This window comes from Malus domestica, chromosome 14, assembly GCF_042453785.1.
Source record: "Malus domestica chromosome 14, GDT2T_hap1".
NCBI lineage: Eukaryota > Viridiplantae > Streptophyta > Magnoliopsida > Rosales > Rosaceae > Malus > Malus domestica.
Window position 1 is genome coordinate 20,472,697 of NC_091674.1, and position 16,326 is coordinate 20,489,022.

The 16,326-nt window shown below is 38.0% G+C and overlaps 1 protein-coding gene and 1 long non-coding RNA gene across 2 annotated transcripts; both read left to right on the forward strand.

The window, feature by feature from the left end:
* The first annotated feature begins 1,231 nt into the window (after window positions 1-1,231).
* LOC139191403 (uncharacterized) lies at window positions 1,232-8,694 on the forward strand. Its single transcript, XR_011575460.1, has 5 exons — window positions 1,232-1,466; window positions 1,556-1,634; window positions 7,425-7,575; window positions 7,830-8,223; window positions 8,331-8,694. It is a non-coding gene; the product is annotated as an uncharacterized lncRNA (long non-coding RNA).
* Window positions 8,695-11,852: 3,158 nt separating this feature from the next.
* On the forward strand, window positions 11,853-14,330 carry LOC103404851 (uncharacterized). Its single transcript, XM_008343822.2, has one exon. It carries the CDS (start codon window positions 11,853-11,855, stop codon window positions 14,328-14,330), a length of 2,478 nt encoding a protein of 825 aa, XP_008342044.2.
* Window positions 14,331-16,326: the final 1,996 nt, after the last annotated feature.

A 16,326-nucleotide genomic window follows, 5' to 3' on the forward strand; every position in this document is an offset into this window, starting at 1 on the left:
CGAAAAAAGGTGAGGATTTGAACCCAAAACACAGTGCGAAATGCCCTATCCACTATGACAATCCACTGCTTGCAAAATTTAAACTATCTATTAATAAAATTCTCTTTGTCAACTAAAAGTGGGTAAAAAGACAATTTGGTATTCTATCACAAAATAAATTATGGACAGTAATGTAATTTCGAACAAACTAATTTTTGCTGAATTTCTTTCTTTCCTCATTCAAATGTCATCATAACATCTCTAATCTTAAATTTAAAAAAAAATAAAAATTTAAATATCTTCTACATTCTTTCTCTCCTACTCTCTCTTTCACATTTCTCTCAAACTTCTCTCTCTTTCGTATATTTTTTCTTGTTAAATTTTTTATATTTATACATATACTGTGTGAGCTTCATTTAGTATTCACAAAGAAAAACGAGGTCTCTTTAGTTAGGTTTAAGGGCTAAACAAATTAAATGAAGAATTTGGCACACATTTAAGGGGGTTTGGGACCAATTTACAGTAAAATATGTCATTCAGTTGCTAATTTTTATGAAAGATTGGCAGAGTTAAGTTATTTTCCTTGAAGAGAAACAATTAGAAAATTACATGTCTAAAATCGCAATTGAAACTGCAGGTACAAATGAAGTAGAACTTCGCCCAAGTTATAGGGACAAAATTTTTAATTTAATATATAGTAATATATTATATAAGGAAGAACTTACTTCCAGCAAATGATCACAGAAAGCATTATTTCACTTTCTAAGTTGTCTAGAAGTACTTAATCTCATGACAAGAAAGAAAAAGATGATTTCTCTCTTTCATGCACTACACTGAAGTGAGATTGGTTGCTGTGAACTTTTCATCATTACATAAACACAAAAGAGATTGAGCAATATATAGCACATCACTAAATGATAGAAAACATTAAAAAAACATGGCAATATCTCTAATATTAGAAAGCCAGAAGTCAAGTTTGGTGTCTCAATGCTTCATCAAAAATAATTGGACTAAAAAAAACCCTTTAAACAAAAAAATCCAAAACTGATTGAAAATAATAATAACAAATTTACAAGGGCAATTTTGTCACAAAAAAAAGAAAATTCGGAATAAAAACAACAAATTATTTAAAAAGCTGAAAAAAGGAAAAAAAAGAGACGTGAGTGAAAAAAATAAACGTGGTGTTTATCATTTTCAACCGTATTAATCCCCCACTTTTTCAGTAACTTCCCACAATTAACCAGCTATTCTCTCAAGTCTCTTTTTCACTCCTTTTCTGGATTTTCATTCTACCATTTGTGCTCCTCAAAGACTGCGTCGACACCAGCGCCGCTTTTGTCCCCCACCGCATTCTCAAGCACTCTCTCTCTCTCAGCCTCTCCACTCCACCTCTAATGTCGTCGTTTATGTCGCCTTCGGCCGCCCCTTCTCCCACTACGATCGCATCCTCCGAAGACTCAGACTCGCTCTCTCCATAAAGAATTCCGGTTATAATTTACTATCTTTTTTTTTTTTAATTTTTCATTGCATAAATAAAATTGGGGTTTCTAAATTTCGGATGTGTTTTTTGGAACAGTGTTGCAATTTGGTTGCACAGAGGGACAATAATAGATACTTTTTTCTTGACATGATTATGAACTGCCCAGGCGAGAAAGGTATAAAATGGTCTTAAGTTTACCGGCTCAACCCGGCTTACTCTTATTTACTCTCAGCCCGACTTACTCTTATTTACTAATTAATTTTACACTCAATGCGATCCCGACATGTTCTTATTTACTAAATAATTTTCCAGCATGCATGTTTATTAGGCACTCATCGACTCATATTCCTCAAAGGTACTAAGCTTAAATGTGTCTTTATTGCATAATTTGTGGTTGATAATAAATGGGATTTTGTTGAAATGGGTGTAGCGGAGATGAGGATTGCAAACCCTCTTCGATTTTGTTGAAATGGTTGATAATAATTGGACTAAAAAAACCCTTTAAACAAAAACATCAACACGTACACAAAATGGGTGTAGCGGAGATGAGGATGCTTCGTTGGATGTGTGGGCACACAAGAAAGGATAAGATTAGGAATGAGGATATCCGGGGTAAAGTAGGAGTAGCCGAAATTGAAGGAAAGATGAGAGAAAATCGGTTACGGTGGTTTGGACATGTGCAAAGAAGGCCTACTGACGCTCCGATTAGAAGATGCGACGATGGGACAGAGGTTCAGGGCCGAAGGGGTAGAGGAAGACCTAGGAAAACTTTGGAAGAGACTCTAAGAAAAGACTTAGAGTACTTGGATCTAACGAAGGACATGACACAGGATCGAGCACAATGGCGTTCTAAGATTCATATAGCCGATCCCACTCAGTGACTTGGATTTTCCAAGTCTCCAACCGAGAAGTTTTCCTCACTCGGAAAATTAAGGGAACACTACCCCAACCTACATGCTCCACTCAGAAAGCTTCAACATACAAGCTTCAACAAAAGAAAATTCAAAGAACTTAGCGAAGAAGGCTTTGGTGTATTTCACACAATACGTTGAAATGAAGGAAAGCTTATTTATTGATATCCCCGATAAGCTACAAATATGTACATATACATGAGTCAAAATAAACACACAAGAGGGAGCCTTCACAAAGGTTGCTTAGGAGAAGTCTCAGCAGTCGGTAGAGCCCCAGAAAGAGAAGGCACCGGAGGGGGATCATTTGGAGCCTCAGTACTGGACAGAACCCTAGAAGGAGGAGGCATCAGAGGTTGATCATTTGGAGCTTCATTACGCGGTACAGCCCCAGAAGACGAAGGCAATAAATGCCTTTGGAACAAACCTACAAATCTCTGATGATCAAGTAAAACCTGACCATCAGTTTCCTTCATCTGGTCAAGCTTCCTCTTCATGTTTGTAGCATAGTCATGTGCGAGCCGGTGCAACTGTTTATTCTCATGCTTGAGCCCTCTAATCTCCTGTTTGAGACTCATCACTTCAGCCGCCAATGATTCAACTTGGCGGGTTCGAGCAAATAGGCGTTGGGCCATATTAGACACAGAACCTGCACACTGAACACTGAGAGCCAGCGAATCCTTAACAGCTAACTCATCAGACCGTTTGGAAAGTAGTCTGTTATCTTTGGGAGTGAGAAGGTTCCTGGCCACCACCGCAGCGGTCATATCATTCTTCATCACGGAATCCCCAACGGTAAGAGGACCAGTAGGGGAGACGAAGGATGGGCGCCATATGTTGTCTGGAGAAGGCGGGGCTGCCTCTTCAACAAGGTTCAAGTCAAAACGACGGTCGGAGGGGCCAGACATTTTCAAAGGTGTTGAAGAGAGAAGAGGTCGGACAAATCAAGATCTTAGAAGTGCAAGAATGAAGCTTCTACTGGTGGAGATTCAAGTGTGCTTTGGAACTTAATGTCAGCCCTTATAAAAATCTGCACTCGACGGAGCTTCAGAAATCGAAGAGGCGCCTGCTCAGAAATCGAAGAGGCGTTTGCTTTCTCAAAAGCTGGGCTGCTTAGAGATCACGAGGGTTGATCTCAGAAATCTAAGAGGCGTTTGCTTTCTCAAAAGTTGGGCTGCTCAAAGACCACGAAGGCTGGTCTCAGAAATTGAAGAGGCGCTCGCTTTCTCAAAAGCTGGGCTCCCCAGAGACCACGAGGGCCGATCTCAGAAATCGAAGAGGCACCTACTTTTCCAGCCTTGTCAGCACCTGTCACGCGCACACTCAGCTTTGCGGAAATTATGGGCATTCTGTCGAAGACTTCTGGGGAAGTAGAAAACACATGAATCTTACTGTTCAATCACCCACTTCCCACACGCAACAATAGCTCATGGGTACCACAGAAAACTTTGCCAAAGTTCTCTGCTAAAGTCGAGCACGTGAAGCTTGCAGCTCCCACTACATCGCTCTGACCAAGAAGGGTAAAAGAATAGCAAAGAAACAGCACTAACAAAGTTTAGACCCATAAATTTTGAAGGTCTAGCTACCATATTATTACCCACAAGGGTAAAGGAACAGTACCACTGCTGGATAATTGGACAGTCCCTGTGTGTCAACCTCTGTGCTTCGTGGCAAGGTAGACTAGCAAACATGCCCAACCTTTACTCACATTCGAGAAAACACTCCCAATAAGATTGCTTGCTCCAAAATCGAAGAGGCACCGTCCTCCGAATCTCGAGAGCCAGACTCCCAACATGACTACTTTCTTAAAAATCGAAGAGAGGGTAAAGGAACAGTACCATTGCTGGATAATTGGAAAGTCCCTGTGTGTCAACCTCTGTGCTTCGTGGCAAGGTAGACTAGCAAACATGCCCAACCTTTACTCACATTCGAGAAAACACTCCCAACAAGATTGCTTGCTCCAAAATCGAAGAGGCACCGCCCTCCGAATCTCGAGAGCCAGACTCCCAACATGATTACTTTCTAAAAAATCGAAGAGACACTGCTCCCCGAATCTTCGAGAGCCAGACCCCCAGCGTGACTGCTTTCTCAAAAATCGATGAGGCATCGTTCTTCGAATCAATCGAAGAGGCGCTCGCTTTCTCAAAAGCTGGGCTGCTCAGAGACCACGAGGGCCGATCTCAGAAATCGAAGAGGCACCTACTTTTCTAGCCTTGTCAGCACCTGTCACACGCACACTCAGCTTTGCAGAAATTATGGGCATTCTGTCGAAGACTTCTGGTGAAGTAGAAAGCACATGAATCTTACTGTTCAATCACCCACTTCCCACACGCAACAATAGCTCATGGGTACCACAGATAACTTTGCCAAAGTTCTCTGCCAAAGTTGAGCACGTGAAGCTTGCAGCTCCCACTATATCGCTCTGACCAAGAAAGGTAAAAGAATAGCAAAGAAACAACACTAACAAAGTTTAGACACATAAATTTTGAAGGTCTAGCTACCATATTATTACCCACAAGGGTAAAGGAACAGTACCACTGCTGGATAATTGGAAACTCCCTGTGTGTCAACTTCTGTGCTTCGTGGCAAGGTAGACTAGCAAACATGCCCAACCTTTACTCACATTCGAGAAAACACTCCCAACAAGATTGCTTGCTCCAAAATCGAAGAGGCACCGTCCTCCGAATCTCGAGAGCCAGACTCCCAACATGACTACTTTCTCAAAATCGAAGAGAGGGTAAAGGAACAGTACCATTGCTGGATAATTGGAAAGTCCCTGTGTATCAACCTTTGTGCTTCGTGGCAAGGTAGACTAGCAAACATGCCCAACCTTTACTCACATTCGAGACAACACTCCCAACAAGATTACTTGCTCCAAAATCGAAGAGGCACCGCCCTCCGAATCTCGAGAGCCAGACTCCCAACATGATTACTTCCTCAAAAATCGAAGAGACACTGCTCTCCGAATCTCGAGAGCCAGACCCCCAGCATGATTGCTTTCTCAAAAATCGAAGAGGCATCGTTCTCCGAATCTCGAGAGCCAGATACCACAGACCACTTTTTCAAAGTGCTCTGACAGAGTTAAAACATGTGAAACTGACAGCTCCCACTACCGTGCTATGACCAAGCAGGGTAAAGGAATAGCATTACTACTTGTTAGGGAGACTCCTATATATGTCAACCTCCATCCCCAACGGACAGGCAGACCTGCAAAAATGCTCAACCCTTCATCATATCTGAGAGGGCACTCCCAACGAAGCCTTTCGAAATATTCAGCTTTCTTTCCCCCCGATAATACCTCTGCAAACAAGCTATACTAGAGCAAGAATATCTCATATCATCAGGGTTAAAAGCAAGAGTATCCCATATCATGCTTTTTCCCTGTCTTTTCCTTTGGCCTTGTTTTTACCTGCAAGACAAGGAGAAAGAGAGCAATCAGTCAGCACTTGGAATCAAGCTTCCAGCCAAGAACTGACTGCCTGGAACCCCTTACCTGATTACTTACCTGGCATTGCTCTCGAGTACTCATCTTCAACATCTTATGTTTCCAGGGAAGATTCTGCATCTGCTTGAGGAACAGATAGGGCAAGTGCGAAGGATACAAGGAAGCATGTGGAGACAAGCGTAACAGCACACGTGCCGATACATCCATTACTCTGTCAAAAGCAAAAGTATCCCATATCAGCAGGGTGGAACGTACTCTAGATTTGATGGACTTGTTTTGACCCTCAAATTCTTCAGTCGGCCTTATACTCTGGAGGAAACCAGAAAACCCTCCAGCTCAGTTCAAGAATAAGCCTGTGGAAAGTTACTTCTTCAAAAGCAAAAGTATCTCATATCATCTCTTCTCATTTTTCTTCTCTTTATCCTTCATGCTGCTGCAAGATGGGGAGAAGGTGAACAATCAGTCGGAGCTCTGATTGCTTACCTTGTCTGTCACCTCTTTCAGCAGACCCCCTAGCTCGGCGACTTGGGGGACTCCTACTACATGGTTTGTATCGCGCTTGACCAAGCCTGAAACTACAAGTAAGCTTCAAGTGAAATTGATACATTACCTTGTGCATCTCCACCAGTTAAAGATACCACCCCTGGATGGAGGAAGAGTACTTCCAGAGAAGATGCCACATCTACCTATGAGACAGATAAGGCAAGTCAAGACGACTCCACACTCCGATACTTAGAAGTTTCGTGATTACGAGATCATTCTCCCACAATATTTCTTAATGTCATTTGTACTAAATCATTCACTTGTACTCACTAAAGGAGAGCTTGAACCTATGTACTTGTGTAAACCCTTCACAATTAATAAGAACTCTTCTATTCCGTGGACGTAGCCAATATGGGTGAACCACGTACATCTTGTGTTTGCTTTCCTATCTCTATCCATTTATATACTTATCCACACTAATGACCGGAGCAATCTAGCGAAGATCACAAAAAGCGACCGTTTTCGCTACCTAGGATCTATCTTGCAAGAGAACGGAGAATTAGATGGAGATCTCAACCATAGAATACGAGCTGGATGGATGAAGTGTTAGAATGCATCCGGCGTGTTGTGTGACCGTCGTAGGCCACTGAAGCTCAAGGGAAAATTTTATAGGACGGCAATAAGGCCAGCGATGTTGTATGGCACAGAATGTTGGGCGGTGAAGCATCAACACGTACACAAAATGGGTGTAGCGGAGATGAGGATGCTTCGTGGGATGTGTGGGCACACGAGAAAGGATAAGATTGGGAATGAGGATATCCGAGGTAAAGTAGGAGTAGCCGAAATTGTAGGAAAGATGAGAGAAAATCGGCTCCGGTGATTTGGACATGTGCAAAGAAGGCCGAATGACGCTCCGGTTCGAAGATGTGACTACGGGACAGAGGTTCAGGGCCGAAGGGGTAGAGGAAGACCTAGGAAAACTTTGGAAGAGACTCTAAGAAAAGACTTAGAGTACTTGGATCTAACGGAGGACATGACACAAAACCGAGCGCAATGGCGTTCTAGGATTCATATAGCCGACCCCACTTAGTGGGAAAAGGCTTTGTTGTTGTTGTTGTTGTTGTTGCAGATTCGTGAAAAGGATTGGGAGTACAAAGTGAAGCTTTTCCGTAAGTTTTCGATTTTTTTATGCTGGCTTTGTAGTTTGTCACTGATTTTTTTCTTTTTTTTTTCCTTGCAGATTCGTGAAAAGGATTGGGAGTACAAAGTGAAGCTTTTCCGTAAGTTTTCGTTTTTTTTATGTTGGCTTTGTAGTCTGTCACTGATTTTGGTATTTTAGATTGCTTTTTGGGGAATTTAAAGTTACCCAGAAAGTCCAATTGCATAATTTGTGGTTGATAATAAATGGGATTTTGTTGAAATGTGTGATTTGATCGAAATGTGTGATTTATATCATCAGACTATGAAATTTTACTAAATTATGTTTCAAGCTATGGAATTTACTTAACTGTGTGTTTTACTACTATGTTTACAGACTATATACGAGCAGGAAATGGAAATCGAAGGGTTGAAAGAAAATTCTTGCGGATGACTTCAAAGTATAATAGTGAAATTAATAGTGAAATTTAAAAAAAAATGCATAAATAATTTAGAAACTGCACATAAAAAAAAAATTTACCTGCTGCTGCTAGGTATTCCTCCCATTAGGGTGGTATATGCCGTTGAAGGCATCACCTTTTTATGCCTACTGTCTTATCTAATTTGTGCAAGCATCATTTTTTATTGTTCAATTTCAATGCTATGTTTTCATATTTTTCTTCAATTTTACCTTTATTAAGAATCATCAAATTGAAATTTCAGTATTAAGATCTTCATAGGCTTTCAACATATCAAGTATGGAGGGAATTGATAGAAGTGATATGCCAAAGGTTGTTTACCTTATCTGCATTATTCCTCTTCTGTAGAGATGCTTTATTTTTTCTTCTTTTTAAAAATAAAAATAAAATTCATTCTCTTTGGCAATTTCTCCATGTAGGTCGGCAATCATGAAGTTCACTTCGGACAAACAAATGTTAACAATTCTCAACAATCAGACCAAAGGTATCGTAGGAGCAATCAACAAAGGCAAAGACGACAATCTATGAATTCATCACAACGGGCGTGAATTTCAATACGACGGCGTGCCAATTATCAAACTCGATTGAACTCGGTAAATATAGTACAAAATCAAGCGGAAGTAAACCAAGAGGACATAGGACCAACATCGGCGGGTAACTATGAATTTTTTTTTTGGTCTCTATTAATTAAATATTTGTAAAACAATATATTGTATGAATATGTTTTTACGAATTATTAAGACACATCTATTAAGATTGAATGGAATAGTGATTTTACATTAACATTGCCTTTTTGTACTATTAATGCAAACATCCATTTAATAATTCTGTGATGTCTATAACAATTTCAACATTTGGATTGTATATATCTACCATACTGACCAACGTTTTAACAAGTACTCCAAACAAAAAAAAATGAAAAAATAAATAAACCAATTAAGGAAAAAAATTAAAAAATGAAAAATAAAGGAAAGGAATATGTCTGGAACGATAGGTGATACAAAATTTTATGAAAACTTGGAATAACAATTCAACTATAATAGTCAAAAGAAAATTTTAAAAATAACATCGCATAAAGATATAGTATATCTATACTAAAAGGAAAAAATTGTGAACTTAAAAAAACATCATGATACGATCAACCAAAATTTATAATCCATTATTAAAGGGCAAAAATTTTAGGAAATGATAATGGATATAGATATAGAATATCGATCTAGCAACATAATTAAAAAAAATGAAAAGTTCTATCAAAATTAGTGGAGTGAACCTCCGTTTTTATTGTTTTTCCGTTTTTTTTAACCCCAAAACACTAAGGTAGTAGAAACCATTTCTTTGTCCTCCTCTCCAAACGTGTCACTATGTGGTAAATCAAGTCTGCTGTAAACTAATTTTATTTTACCACTGTTATAATATTTACTCCTTAATAAACTAAGTCTACTGTAAACTATTTGTTTCCAATCAAACGAAAAAAAAAAAAAAAAAAAACCGTAATGTATACCACTGATTCAATTACAAAAACAAAAGGCAAAAAAAAAATAAGTATGTAGGTACGTAAATAATATTCTATGCTTACTAATATTATTCGTACACCATTACGTTACTTGGTTTAGAGCAACAAAATGCATATGTGACTGATGAGAGACAAAGCCAACGAGAGCAATGGCGGGATCAACAACGTATGAGGCGGAATTCAATGAGTTCAAGGCAAAGACATGATTACTTAGCACGGCGACGATCCAATTATCATGTTCAACAAATTCAACGCTCAAACATAATGTTATTTGGTGGCGATATCGATCAAGTTCAACACCCTAACATAGTGCAATTCGATGAAGGTAGTAGCAATCATGTTGAACGACTCAACATAGTGCCGTTTGGAGAAGGCAGTAGCAATCAAGTTCCAAGAACAATGCGCTTAACTCATATAAGGCAAATTGCCCGATCGAATAGGACATGCTTGCCTCAGGATGGACTTATTCAAAGTTTTACTCATAATGGTAATTGCACAAACTACCATAGTACAACTTTGAAAAAGATAAACATCAATATCATCATTATTGTAAACACCACTTATTACCTTACTTCCATTTCATTTTATTATAACAGAAAATACAACAGCGCAATCATTCCATTCGAATATTCCAATGAATCATTCTTATCCACCCATCATCAATGAAGGTATTAGTTTTGGATTGTTAATACCTACATTTTTTACTATGCTCTCTAAACCATAAAACACTTTTAATGTTTCCTTTTGAAGCAAATGATTTTAATCTCATTAATGAAAATGATATCCAGCCTAACGAGGACGTACCACCTCGACAACATCCGATGGGAACAAGGCCAATTCATAATTGTGCTAGAAACTTCAATGAAAACATGGGAATCCCAAGATTTCACATGCCAAATCCAACCACATGTCCAGATTGTCATGCCCGTTTGTTCTCTCATGAAACATTTGAAATGCGTTGCTTACGTGGAAAGCTTGCTCTACCATTGACACCGTCCCCTCCTGAAATGATTGAGCTTTTTTGCAACCAATCTGCCTAGGGAAGACATTTTAGGCAGAATATACGAGCTTACAACCACATTTTTGCCTTCACTTCAATGGGAGTTCATGTTGACGAAAACCTAGTAACAGGAAGACGTGGTATTTACACATTTTGTGCTCAAGGTTCCATATACCATAAGATTGGAAGTCTCTTGCCTATTGGAGATAGTAGACCAAGATTCCTACAAATGTATATATATGACACTGCTCATGAAATAGACAATCGGATGAGAGAAAGTGAAGCACTAAACAGAGATGTGGTTGAAAAAATCCAACAAATCTTGAATCAATATAATCCATTTGTGCAAACAATTCACCACCTTGCGCAACATCAAGATTTGCAAAGTTGTAGATTGATTATCAAGGAGCAGCCTACGAATCAACGACAATATTGTTTACCGTCTGCATCTCAGGTTGCTGCAATCATAGTAGGTGGTGAAGGATCAGAAAACATTAGAGGTCGAGATATTGTTGTGCAAACTACGAATGGTTAACTTAAGAGTATCAAAGATTGTGTCGGCTACTATGACCCTTTACAATATCCATTGTTGTTACCTTATGGAACGTACGGATGGGATGTGAATACTCGAAATAATACCAACAAAAAAGTGACATGCTGTGACTATTATTCGTATGTTCTTCAGGTAACCTACCACCTTCATCTCTGTCAATAAATATTAATTTTTAAAACTTATATTGTGTTGAACAATGAATTTTATCATTTTAGATCCGTCAACATGATGAATTGCTTCTACTTCGTGGTGGTCGCCTATTGCAGCAATATGTAGTTGACAACTACATAAAGATCGAATCACAAAAGCTTAGAGGGATGCGTGATAATCAACACACAATTCGATCTGAATTTTATCAAGGACTACAAGACTCATTAGCTGCAGGACAAAATAATGCAGGTATGAGGCTAATCAGTTTATAATAAAAAAAATATATTCTTCATGTTCATGTTTTGTCACATTAAATGAGACTTATTAATGGGTTGAAACAAAACAAACATATTTAGACTTATTAACGACTTTTAACAAAACAAATACAGGAAACATCGGTCGTCGTAGGACTATATTACCATCATCTTTTGTTGGTAGTCCCCATGACATATATCAAAGGTATCAAGATGCAATGACTTTGGTGCAAAAATATAGAAGACCAGATATTTTCCTAACAATGACATGTAATCCAAATTGGAAAGAAATAAGTGATGAGCTGCTACCTGGCCAAGCACCACAAGATCGACCAGATTTGCTTACAAGGGTTTTTCGTGCAAAATTCAAACAGTTGAAGAATGATGTTATAAAAAAAAGGTGTTTTAGGCAGGGTTCTTGCATATGTATATGTCATTGAGTTTCAAAAGTGCGGTCTGCCCCATGTTCACATGCTTCTCATGTTAAAAGAAAATGATAAGCTTAATAGTCCAGATGATTATGATCAGATGGTACGTGCTGAAATACCAATTCCAAATGAAGAGCTTGAATTGTATGGTGCCGTGTTAAGGCATATGATACATGGTCTATGTGGAATACATAATTCACGATCACCCTGTATGAAACGTGGTAGTTGTAAACGAAATTATCCTAAGCCATTTGCACCAACTACAGTTCAAGGAAATGATTCTTATCCAATCTATCGTAGAAGAGACAATCATAATCTAGTCTCGTTACATCAAAATGCACGTATAATGGTGGATAATCGGTGGGTTATTCCTTATAACTCATGGTTACTCCTCAGATATGATTGTCATATTAATGTTGAGATTTGTTGCAGCATTAAGAGTGTTAAGTATCTGTACAAATATGTTTATAAAGGTCCCGATCGAGTAGCTTTTGAAGTCCATCCTGAACCTATTCAAGATGAAATAAAGCAGTTTGTTGATGCAAGATGGGTTTGTGCACCTGAAACATTATGGAGAATATTCAAATTTGTAACTAATCGACTTTATCCATTGGTCGAACGATTACAAATTCATCTCCCTGAAGGACAAACTATTCATTTTTACCCTCACCAAAGAGTGTCAGATATTTTGGCAGATGACACAAACTCGATGACTATGTTGACAGAGTTTTTTACCAAGAATACCACTTGCCCGGAAGCACGACAATACTTATACCGGGAGTTCTCTGAAAGGTTCAGATGGAGTCAAAAAGATAAAGTCTGGAGTGAGAGGATGAATAACCATAAAGTTATTGGCCGAATATATGTAGTTTCGCCAAATGAGGGTGAAAAATTCTACTTACGCATCCTTCTTAATCATGTTAGAGGACCAACATCATTTGACGATTTAAGAACAGTTAATGACATCGTACAACCAACATTTATTAAGGTAGTGGAACAACAAGGTTTGCTAGAAGATGATGATAGCATCATACAGTGTCTTCGTGAGGCCTCTAACATTCGAATGTCGTCAGCTTTACGAAGGTTGTTTGTTACCATCTTGGTTTACTGTGAACCACATGGAGTAAGAAGATTGTGGAATGAATTTCATTCATTTATGGTAGAAGATTATTCTGTCTCAAGTACCATAAATAATACTTCTATCTTAAACAAGCTTTTGCAAGACTTGAATGGGCTATTAGTGCAACATAATAAGTCTGTATCTGATTACGATATACCACAAATAACACAAGATTTTGTTAGAGACAACACACTTCCAAGGGTAATACAAGATGAAGTTTCACTTGACATTTCTGAAGCAGACCTCAATGCGGTACATAATCTAAATGAAGACCAAATGGCAGTGTATAATTCGATTGTGTCTGCTAATGAACGTCAAGACAATGCCATATTTTTTGTGGATGGTCCTGAAGGGACGAGAAAGGCATACTTATATCGTGCTTTGTTAGCAACGTTAAGGAGCAATGGTCATATTATATTGGCAACAACAACATCTAGAATTGCAGCAACCATATTGCCAGGCAGAAGGACAACACACTCTAGATTTAAAATTCCCCTCAGTCCAGATGCATCTTCCACTTGTTCTATTAGTATCCAATCAGATTTGGCAGAATTGATAAGAAAAACATTAGCTGTTGTTTGGGATGAAGCACCAATGGCACACAAATTTGCATTTGAGATACTCGATCGAACGTTCAAAGATATAATAGGTGTTGACGTGCCATTTGGAGGAAATGTCATGATTTTTGGAGGATGTTTTCAACAAGTTCTTCCAGTTGTTCCAAAAGGTACAAGGTTTGAATTGATGCAAGCAAGTATGATTAATGCTTCATTTTGGGGACATGTGAAAATCGTTCGTCTTAAGCACAACATGAGATCCATCAATGATCAAGATTTTTCAGAGTTCTTACTTCATGTTGGTAATGGGGAACAAGAAACTATGATAGATGACATGATGCAATTACCATCATGTATGGTCATTCCATGGAATGGTGAAGAATCCATTGTCCAATTTGTTAATGAAGTTTTCCCTGATTTGGAATGTCATGTATGTGATTCAAGATACTTGGTGGAAAGGGAAATTATAACTCCAAAAAATGAGGATGCTGACAAGCTTAATAAAATGATCATCGATAAATTTCCGGGGACTGAACATATCTTATACTCTTTCGATTCAGTTCAGGACGATGTGAGAAATTTGTATCAACAAGAGTTCTTGAATTCAATATCACCTGGTGGAATGCCCCCTCATCAGTTAACTTTGAAAAAAGGTGCCCCAATAATGCTTTTGAGAAATATCGATCCGAAGATGGGGTTGTGCAATGGTACAAGACTGGCTTGCCATGGAGCTTACAATAATCTAATTGATGCCGAAATCTTATCTGGACAATTTGCTGGAACTAGAGTATTTTTTACCAAGAATCTCTTTAAAGACCACAGAAAGCGCAGGACTCCCATTTGAAATGATGAGAAAACAGTTTACAGTGAAATTGAGTTTTGCACCAACCATAAATAAATCACAAGGGCAGACAATACCAAATGTGGGTATTTATCTACCAGATCACGTATTTAGTCATGGACAATTGTACATGGCTTTATCAAGAGGAGTATCAGCGTCTACAACAAAAGTCTTGGTAAAGAAAGGAGAATTACACGGTCACGAAGGAGTCTTCACAAAGAATGTTGTGTACAAAGATATTTTGCTTCCTTCGATTTCAACATAAGGTTATATTCTTTCTTTTAATGTTTAATTCCCGTTTTCAAATTTTAATGCAATTCAATTACAAATAATGCTAATATTTGATTCTAACCGAACGCATTAAATTTTCAACAGGACAACGATATGAGTTCATGATATGAAGAACCGTCAAGTGTATCAAAGCCAATTAAAGTTCTTGGATTGTTTTTATACTTTTTACTTAGCTTTTAGTTGCAACTAAGTTATAAGGATCTTCTATGTTATTTATTACTTTTTTTTTTTGTTACAAATTCTAGATAAATACTTTAAATTACTACCTGTATTATTAGAGATGATAATCGTCTTTATTTTATGTTTCTATACATTGAACCAATCCTCGCATATAAATACATCTAAAATGTGTAAGTCGTGCGTAGCGCGCCGTGATGAAAAAAGTGTCTTTCGCACGCGCGTGAGGACACTGTAATAGGCACTGCTGTGTGTGAAAGAGTATCCACGTCAACAACTTTTCCTGTTATGTGCAACCATATCATACTTTCTAAACCATATACATTGACAATTACAATGAAAAAAAATTAACACAATACACATTTAGGGGCGCGTAGCGCCCGTGATGCAAAAATGTATCTCGCACGCACGTTAGTGCGTGCAGAGAGGCTAGTAGAAGTAAAATCAGGAAATCATACATCATTGTTACCCAATAATAAACCGTTATGTGAATAATGATTATTAGTCATTTTTCTTGTAGTGCATAAACTTTGGGTAACAAAAAGTAAAATCATCACATTTTTCTTAAGTGATAATACTAGGGAGATTAAATTTAGAGATAATTTTTATAAACTAAATGACATGGTAATTTTGTTTAGTTTTCTTAGCATTAGTACATCAAAGGTAGGTAGTTTGTGAATCATCTTGAGGACACATGGCAGCATGTGATTATTTTTAAACATCGCTACTTTGACATTCACGTTTTACATAAAATCTTTCTCTACTCGAAATTCTAATTTGGTATTCATGTACTTTAAAAAAAAAATTGCTTTTAATGTGTTGTAGAATTAATAAGTTGTGAAATGAAGTAGTTAGATGCTTGATAAATTAGATTTGCAAAAAAAAATTTGAGTCTAAAATGCAATATTAAAATGTTTAGTAAACTTTTATATAAAAATGAAGTAAATAAGTATAATGACCACAGCAGACACACTGTTCATCCATATTTTAAATATTTTATTATTTTCTACAAGTTCTCCCTCTTTAAGGATTGTTTGCCCTCCCACTTCCGGTGCCCTTCCGTGTCCTCCTGTTTTTTGTGGTTACGGTTAAATCACGTTAACATTTTATATTATTTTTTATAGAGATAATAAGACAAAAATGAATAGTAATATAAAATATTGACATGTCTTAACTGTGATCACACAAACAAAAGAGCACGGAACCGGAATTGGGAGGGCCTATAAGCAAACTGACTCTATCTCCTCTCCCTCATTTGCTCTGTTTGATTCTTCATACAAGCCTAAAAATCTATCTTTCTTCCTATACAATCCAGGCAAGTCCACGGTGCCAAAACCGAATTCGAATTTGGTCTTGCTAGAAAGGATGATGGTGTTTCTCAGAATGATTTTATTGGCGAGGGAGTAAGTGAACGGACGAGAGAACACGATTTCGGGTTTTTCTTCACTGGATTCGAGATGGGTATTCCTTCTTTGAGCCCCTCCATGAGTTCCCAAGCACTGATAAGTTTCGAATCTTCGCGGGGTAGTGA